The 8,821-nt window shown below is 35.7% G+C and overlaps 1 protein-coding gene across 1 annotated transcript; it reads right to left on the reverse strand.

Annotated features, from left to right (window-relative positions):
- Window positions 1-314: 314 nt before the first annotated feature.
- On the reverse strand, window positions 315-7,608 carry golm1 (golgi membrane protein 1). Its single transcript, XM_048210672.1, has 10 exons — window positions 7,454-7,608; window positions 4,873-5,043; window positions 4,605-4,775; window positions 4,366-4,420; window positions 4,184-4,286; window positions 4,002-4,095; window positions 3,712-3,892; window positions 1,679-1,813; window positions 1,408-1,590; window positions 315-1,144 (listed from the first exon to the last, which is right to left on the reverse strand). The coding sequence occupies exons 2-10, from the start codon at window positions 5,002-5,004 to the stop codon at window positions 1,029-1,031; spliced, it is 1,170 nt and encodes a 389-aa protein (XP_048066629.1). The 5' UTR covers window positions 5,005-5,043; window positions 7,454-7,608; the 3' UTR covers window positions 315-1,028.
- Between the last annotated feature and the right edge of the window lie 1,213 nt (window positions 7,609-8,821).

Here is an 8,821-nt window from a genome sequence, read left to right on the forward strand (position 1 = left end):
GTGCTTTCTTCTATAACCAGTGTGACAAAAGAGCCAAATATTAACCATGATTTCTAACATCTTCTTGATGTATTATCTGTAAGTGCCAAAGTTGACATTTTTACAAAAAATTGCAAATTGACTACTTCGGTGATAACTGGATGTCGCTTGTTGAGTTCATATGCAACATAATGAGGTCCTGTGACAATGTTATATACATGCTTTGCTCTTTTAAAAAATACAGTATACAGCATATACCGTGCAGTACTGTATAGTACACTAGCATTTCATTACAAACCGCCACAGCCATTGCTCATCTATATCCACACAATAAGTAGAGGAGCGCAACAAAAAAAAAATTTATTGTGAGATCAGAAATTCAGTAAGAAACCCATATTTTTCAAAAACATATTCCAGTTCCCAACATGAAAATTTAAAAAAAAATCTTACATCAACATAAAAGTAACCTTTTACAGCAAATAAAAGACTGGATTGCACTGTTATTAAATGAGTGATGAGGAATGTGTCTTTTAGTCTAAACATCTAATATTCCTATGTGTTTTTCAGCAGCTAAAATGTTTAGACATCTAATTTCATTAAAACAGAAAATAAACCGTAAAGACACGATAAAGAAGTTTTTGTAACAAAACAGCAGTTGTTTTTTTTTTTTTTTACAAGAGCAAAGCATCTTACATTTAAGAAGAGGTTTGATGTAGGGAAAATTCACCATGGTGCATTCATTTAAAGGCTTAATGTCATAAGTAGTTAGATTCAAGTTTAAACTAAAATCAGTAATAGAAAAAGAATGTTTTCATCATGCCTGTCCTGGTAAGACACATGAGAGTTTGTTACTGACATGAACTCATATCCTTCATTACACAGTAGTGCAATATTCACCAGCACAATTTAGTCTTTACAGCAAGTTTCCTCTCCCACCTTTTAAACGTCTGCCGAGCTGTTGGCAGGGTCAAAACAGTCACTAATAAGGGTCATCAGTTGAAGAAATTGTTGCTGTCAGCAGACTCGTCATGTGATCAGGAGTACGTTTGTTACATCCCTGCGAGCTCCGCCTGCTTCTCATCCTCAGACTCCGGTTGGTTGTCATCATCGCCATTATAATTAGCTACATCATCCTCTAGATCCTGACCTGCACCTTGGTTTTCATCTGTAAAACATAGAAAATTATTTGTAATTTTATTGCTTAGGACAAAAGTACTTCTGACATATAACAATGCAGATTAAACACAACTTTCTGTAACTTGCTGTCATTTACCACATAAAATAAGTCATCCTTCAGTTTGTAAAAATGACCAAAAAGTGTTAGACATGAAATTCCCTAACATCTTTATCCAATAATTTTAAAATAAAAAATGTTATTGGTTTATATCATGAATATTTCTGTGTGATGATCATGATGTTGAAGACAACCTTTAATCTTAGAGAGCTGTTTTTCTATCTCGCGCTCATTGTCGTACATAATGGCGTCTTCCTTCCCATTTGCTTCGTCTTCCTCTTTCCTGTCCCCAATTTTGACATCTTCCTCCTCCTCGTCTCCAATCCCAATGTCATTTTCCTTCGGGTCTAAAATCCCTGCATCATCCAGCACAGTATCTGCATGAAGACAGATCAAATTAGTAATGTGTGTGTGTGTGTGTGTGTGTGTTGTTTTTTAATAGCTGGATTGTCTCCGTTACCCCACCTGTGTCCTTTGAAGCCTGCCCTTTAATGTCCACCACCACTTCTGGATCTTCTACATTGGCTGGTCTGTTAAGAGTCTCATTCTTATTGGTCTGTTTGGAGATGGGGGTGGGTGAGTCTTGTGAAATCACAGCATCTTAGAGAAGCAGACAGAATGTTGTTAAAACACATGCTAGAGGAACATAGAATTTAGTTTTTGTTAAAAAAAAAAAATGACAAGGGTTAAAGGCCTGTTCACTCAAAGAACGATATCTATGGACACCAATGGACAATAATGTTCTGTTTATTATAAGCACAAGCTGCAGTAATGTCGTCTGCTGCTTTAAATGCTCATTAAAGTCGGGTAGATTCTGATTGGCTGCCAATTTTTTTATCGTTAATCAGCTGGTATAGTTTCTCTGTTGATACTGTAATAGTTGTGGTGTACACTTTGCTATTCTCTTAGAGTTAGAACAACTATTAAAACTTTGTTATCGTCCTTGAAAGAGTGATAGTACGGAATCCTAAAACTTGCGTTTTTAAGGTTGACTTATGACAAACAACAGACTATATTTCAAATTGATTCAGCTTTTCACAATACACATTTAAAGTGTTTACACTTCTGTTTATTGTTTTTAGAAAGAAGTCTGAAGATCTGAATTGATCAAAATAACATGCATTTTGAAAAAAAGAGTGATTATTAATTTCATGCTTATTTTACATGTTGGTGCGGTACTCATTGTTCTACAGGCATGAAAATCATGTGGTTTGTTGTGGAAAGATCTGCTTGTGCTAGGGCTGTGCCGGTCAACCTGACAACCACCCCACCACGGTGGTTTATATGTGAATGCTATTTTACATGAATATTACAACAGGACTGAAGCACAAAGCTTTGTTTACAAAAGAAATAATAAGTTAACAATTAAATGTTACATTGCAAACATCTGAATTCGTGAGGAATGAGAGAGGCACATGAGCCCATAAATTTAAGCCATTTGTCAGCTTTGCATTCTGTTTTGCGATCTGGTCACCTGATTTTCCATGAAATTAACAATATTCCATGAATTGTTCAACTGAACATGGAATCTCTTGTTTCTTTTCCCAAATTTTCAGTCACGTCTCACCCATTTTCACAGGGTATTATAAACGTTTCTTCCTTTCATTTACTTTTAACTACTATATTTTCATCCTTTACTGTGGTAAGGTAGAAAAACACTGCAGGAGAGATACATTTTTACTTGCACACATGCCTGTAATTTAGTTTCGCTTTTCCTGGCAGCGCAAAATCAAATATACTATAACCTAAATGTCTTGCACCGGCAGAAGATAAAATTTTCTCTTTAGACCTTTTACAACAAGTGTCAATTGCTTTGATATATTGGGAGACATTGAGATATTAGACAAGAGATGGTCTCTGTCCTTCCCGTGTCCCACACCCCTCTCAAAGTGCAGAGCGGTATATATGAAGACGCATTTATCTTTGTGGGGACATATAATTAAACTTGGCTTTGTTCCAAAATTTCATATAATTTCTATTGTTTTCCATGCTCAAGGACTTTGTATTGATTAAATATTAATGCACTTTTTAAGATTTGAATCACATTACAAGCAAAATTTCTGCACTGTGTATTATTTATGTGAATAACAGACTATAAATAATTCCAGCCACTTAACCCCCCTCCCTCAAAAACACCACTAATCGGTGGTGGTTGGCCCTTTTGGGACCCAGCACGGTGGTAAAAAACTGCCACTGTCACAGACCTAGCTAGTACTCTTACTTTTTAACTAAAAATGGAAAACTTTTTATGTGTTTTGGCCATTCATGTACATGATAATGCTGTTTTGGGGGCCTGAAAATGCAAAAGTTTGAAAACATTTTAATCGTTTCCGCGGATCCGTGTGAATTGGGATCGTTGTTGTCTGTACCCTTAAGTTATTGGACTTCTATTAAATGAGGGACTTCACCCATATATAGAGACTAGAACATTTAAACTTCTTTAAACTTGGGCCAGTAATCAACCATTTAAAAACCACACTTAAACAGGCAGCTCGCACCTTTTTCATTTTTCTCCACTACTAACTCATTGGTTTGGACCTTAGCATCATTTTTGGACTGTGAATCCACTTCTGGTTTGCTGTTTGAAGGTTCTGCCACAATTTTATCTGAATGGTTTGTGGCAGGAACATTAGATTTGGCTTTTGAAACAGAGACTTTCTGCATGGAACCATCAGCATTCTGTGAAGGACAGAGATTGTGGGGTAAGAGACACCAAATAAATAAGAATCAATATAAAAGGAGCCATTTGAGGCCATTTTTTTTCTCATAGCTATATCTGTAAAGCTACCTTTTCAGACGTCCTTTGCTTTTCCAGTTTGGCAGCTGCTATTTTCCGATTGCATTCCTCTTTCATGGCCTCAATTTGTTTGTTACACTGAGTCCTGCACAAACCACACAGCCATTATCATACTCATCAAACTCTATTATGTCTTTGGTATTGTAGATTAGAGCATTTTCAAATAGACCTACATCTCACTGCTGGCTTTCTTACTGAGCGTGTCCATGTTATTTTGACAGGACTTCAGCTCGCTCTGCATTTTACTCAGATCCTCCAGTAATGACTTCATACGGTCTAATAAAAGAAAATCAACAGAAATGTGAAGGACAGATGATATGCGTCACAGAGTACATATTATAAAGTAAACACTTACTCTTCATGTCTTGCACCATTTTAGCACTGGAGGAAATGTTGAGCTTCAGATTCTCCTATGAGAGAGAAAACGTTTAGACCTAAAAACATACACGGAGCACATCCAATATCCCATTTTGGCCATCAAAACCTAGTGACCACCTACACAGAAAGCCATTCTCGGTATCATCATGACCAGTAACTGCATGATTACTAGCTCTGAGTTTCCATCTACACTATTTTCAGTGAGTGTTTTCATACTTTTTCTTGTTTCCAGGTGTTCAGAGAGCTTTGCTGCTGTCTGTGGTGTGTTTCCTCCATTAACTCCAGCTGCTCGTTCTGTCTGCGCATCTCCTCCTCGGCCTTCTGCTGCTCTCTGTCCTTGTCTGCAGCCAGCTTCCTCATGCGGTCCTCCAGCTCCAATATCTTGCTCTGGAGAACAACACAAAGCTTCTTTCTAGACAGACCCATTATAGTTAAACAGCCACTCACATCTCCACAGACTACATCCAAACACTGAGTGTCAAACCTGCAGCTCCACGTTTCTGGAGTTTGAGACCCAGTAGTTGAAGCCGAGCAGGAGGATGCAGGTGATGAGAGCCGCCAACATCAAAGTTGAAGAGCGACCGCCACGCCGACCGTTCCCAAGGGCACCCATCATGCTCTATCACAGTCCCACAAACACCCTAATGATGGGTTTCTGAAAGGGAAAGAGTAAACTTTATATAGACATATAGCTCCATAATACAGGAAATTACAAACACGTAAATGAAAAAAGACAAAGAAATATTGGCTCATTTCCACCGAGCGGTACAGTACGGTACAATTCGGATGGTAAACCCTGCTCTGGCTTATGTACCCTTACTTGATAGGCGTGGCGTATGCTGGAAAGTAGTGATTGACGTCACTTGATTGGCATCACTTTTACTTTTGCTGCCTTTCTTCACCAATGATACCCAGGTAGGGCTGGGTATCGAATTCTATACTTTTTAGGTACCGACCGAATTTCCTCGATACTATTGAGTATCGAAAAGCATCTTGTCATTCGGTACCAAAATTTGATACCTCCAAACGGAGCCAGATTTTATAAAATAGGCATCGAAAAAGGTATTGTTCAGGAATCGGTATCGAAGTCAAGGTATCGGTATCGAAAATTTTTGAAAGATCCCCACCCTATACCCCGGAAGGTCTGCACCTCCTGGGTCGACCATGGTACATTGCTGCGCACCAACTTTGTGTTGCAACGGTATTGTCTTTTAATTGTATATTTTAAAAAATGGCGCCTCTTTTGGTGTCATTCCTGTGCAAGTGACGATTCTCTGTCAACCAATCAAAGTTCTGCAGTGAGTCCAGCTCCACCCTTTAGGTACCGGACTACTGAGCTAGGTACCTCAACTGAAGGGTCTCAAAAAAGTGCTACAGTACAGTTCTGTATTTTGGTACCAATCACAACTTCTGATAATTGAAACGGAAATGATTGCCTACTGTACTGTACCGTACCACCCGGTGGAAATGAGCCATAATTGAGGAGGATAGACAGCTGTGTGTCAAAACCAAGTGAGCCATTTTTAGCAATCATAACATACATACCTATTACCTATTAAAATAGACAGCATTTCTGTGGAATCTTGCCTACTACTTGGGTACTGTGTGCTGTTAAAGCATAAATCACTAGTTATCGCTGCGTTTTCAAGAATATTTCATTGCAGCATGTAATTGGTCATGAAGTGGGTTTTTTTTCATGCATATTTTGAACTAAATACTGAAACAAGTTTATTGAATTTTGGAAAATTCAGTTAAAGAGTTGAATTGTCCATACACTGTAAAAGTAATAAAAGCATATTGTTTCGTAAATAAAAATTAATATTTCAAGCAAATAATATTTCATGGCACTGATCAGTTGCCAATGTTATATTAATAGTAACAATCACATTGGAGTCTGTAGCTGAAAATATAGTTATTCTCTAGTTATTCTTTCTTCTCAACGGTTTGGTAGAAGTTGAGTTTTTTTAACCTTATGAAGCCCACTGTATGATGCACACATTTCGAAGGGCTCTAAATGATCAACATGAGCATGAACTTTGCTGAAAAACCTGTTGTACACAATCTACTACATGCCTTCTGTCGTCTGATTGATAGTTTACACTTTTTAGCAAGTAAAAGCACTTCAGGTTGTGGTACAAGTGTGTTTTTTGCTGTGAAATCTACTGATTTTTAGAAGTAAACGTAAGAAAAACTTGTTAGTAATATTTTCAAGATTAACAATTACTTGACTGAATCAATTTTGGTTCACCTGATTAATTAATTATGCATACATCATTTTACTGATATGTTTTTTCCTCCAAGTATGAGAGCCTCAAAAGCCTGATGTATCAAATATGATACTCAACAAAAACACATATATGAACTGTTCCATATATATATATATATATATATATATATATATATATATATATATATATATATATATATATATATATATATATATTCTCACTATTATTTTAAATGTCAGGCTTTACAGGGGTAAGAGAAGATTATTTTTATTTTCTTAAGGAACTTCAAAATGGTATACGTTTCCTATTGTTGTTTTTTGGGCGTTACCTTAAAAACCTGTTGTTCTAGTACCAACCCACTTAATTTACACCACCTGTACTTTTTGTTTACATAATTACTAAACAAATACTATATAGAGAACACCCAGTGCACAGGATGTACTGCAGGACCAAATGCAAACCAAACCAAACCAACCCAAAGCATTGTGGTGTAGTAACAGTGACTGTGACATTAATGATGTTCACCAGAGACTTTTACAGGAGGCAACACGTTTCTACTGTACTGACACTGTGCCTTTCACATGAAAGATACATTTCACTGTACGAATGATTAAATAAAGGAGTATTAGGAAATATTAATATTAAACAAGCCACACAGAGTGTAAACACATTTAAAATGTAAATCCATTTAGTACGAAACTGCTTTTGTTCTGGTAGCATGCTTGCTAATACAGCTAACGTTACTGTTATTGTTATAGTCACACTTTCCTCTTTATTACAGATAAATGTTATACATTAGCCTCAAAATTATATGAATTAGTGTCAAATTGCCCTTACCGGCGTTTAATGTGAAAGGTCTCGTCAGGAAGAGGGATAAATCATGGACATCTCGATATCCGGGATGAAATCACTCAACAAACTGCAGCGTTTTTGCCTTCAACCGCAACGCGCACGCGCACTTCATTCTGATTCACTGTTTTTCAGGAAACAGTTGTTTCCTCGCTGAATGGATCTTTAGGATACTACAGTTTAGACATTTTCCATTCCTTCTATCTCAATGAAAACCTACCATGTGAAATCTATATTATTGTGCATTACCATTTAAATTTTAAATATGCATTTTTTTTTTTTTTGGAGTATAAAAAGCTTCAGGTACTGTCAGCGCTTCTAAAACAATAACAAAATATACAGAAGACTTATATGTAAATAAACAGTTCTTGTAATTTGCAATTTAAGCTAAATCCCATTATCAAGCATTGAATTTAACATTTGTTATATGTGCAAAATGTCACCAAGCATAAATATAAAATATTTTTAAATGAACATTTCCACTGTTTGCCAGAATATAAATAAATAAATAAAAAAAATATTTAATTTAACATGCCCAGTAGGACATGTTTTCACAATGGAACTCTTATCAAAATATCAATTTTTTAGGTAACAATTATTGAACTCTATAAACTGTATTAATTAATAAAAAATTAAATAGTTAAAACATGCCCCAAACCACATTTCTCAAAAATACCCTTGTTGGGAGTACCTTCATCTCATGCCAGTGAGGTTTTATGGTGTTTGCTTGTTACCTGACTGAAAATATAAAAATATGATAATAATGTCATTTTATTATGGAGGACAACATTTACAAAATACCTTAATCTTAATTTAATCAAATTAAATTAAATAAGTAGGAATTACTAGTTGATCTTGGTTTTTAAGATCAACATGCAAAACCACTGCCAGAGAAAACAAGAATTTGTGTATTTGGACTTTTGACTGAAAACCGTGACCCAATAAACCAGTTAATGAAATACAGAGCTTCCCTGTGTGACCTATTCTCAAGATCCCTTCATTAAAGTCTAAAATGCAAGAAAAAACAGCCAGAACAGACATTTTGAAATAATAAAAAAAAAGTTATTTATGATATATATTTTATTTTTTTCTGGATGTTAATAGCAGGTCATGATTGTGAATATAAATAAATAAACATAAAACATGGATCAAAAACATAGATATTCAACATTCAACCTGATGTCTTGGTATTAAAGCATCACCGAGACAGTCTGGCCCTGCAAAACTGGAATTATTTAAATATGTTTGAACAAACAATACTATTAAACAAAATTTAAAAATTAAAAATAAGAGCCTCTTACTGCTCTTTGTGGCATACAATTTAACATTTTCAGTTCAAAGCATTAACAAACAAGC

The sequence above is a fragment of the Megalobrama amblycephala genome, linkage group LG12 (genome assembly GCF_018812025.1).
Source record: "Megalobrama amblycephala isolate DHTTF-2021 linkage group LG12, ASM1881202v1, whole genome shotgun sequence".
Lineage (NCBI taxonomy): Eukaryota > Metazoa > Chordata > Actinopteri > Cypriniformes > Xenocyprididae > Megalobrama > Megalobrama amblycephala.

What these genes read in the sequence shown, in the direction of transcription:
- golm1 (XM_048210672.1), bottom strand. Translation starts at nt 5,004, where the DNA reads ATGATGGGTGCCCTTGGGAACGGTCGGCGTGGCGGTCGCTCTTCAACT. An exon ending in ACACCTGGAAACAAGAAAAA is followed by an intron (nt 4,421 to 4,604) that starts GTATGAAAACAC and finishes TCTCTCTCATAG; the next exon opens with GAGAATCTGAAGCTCAACAT. An exon ending in AGCAAAGGACGTCTGAAAAG is followed by an intron (nt 3,893 to 4,001) that starts GTAGCTTTACAG and finishes TGTCCTTCACAG; the next exon opens with AATGCTGATGGTTCCATGCA.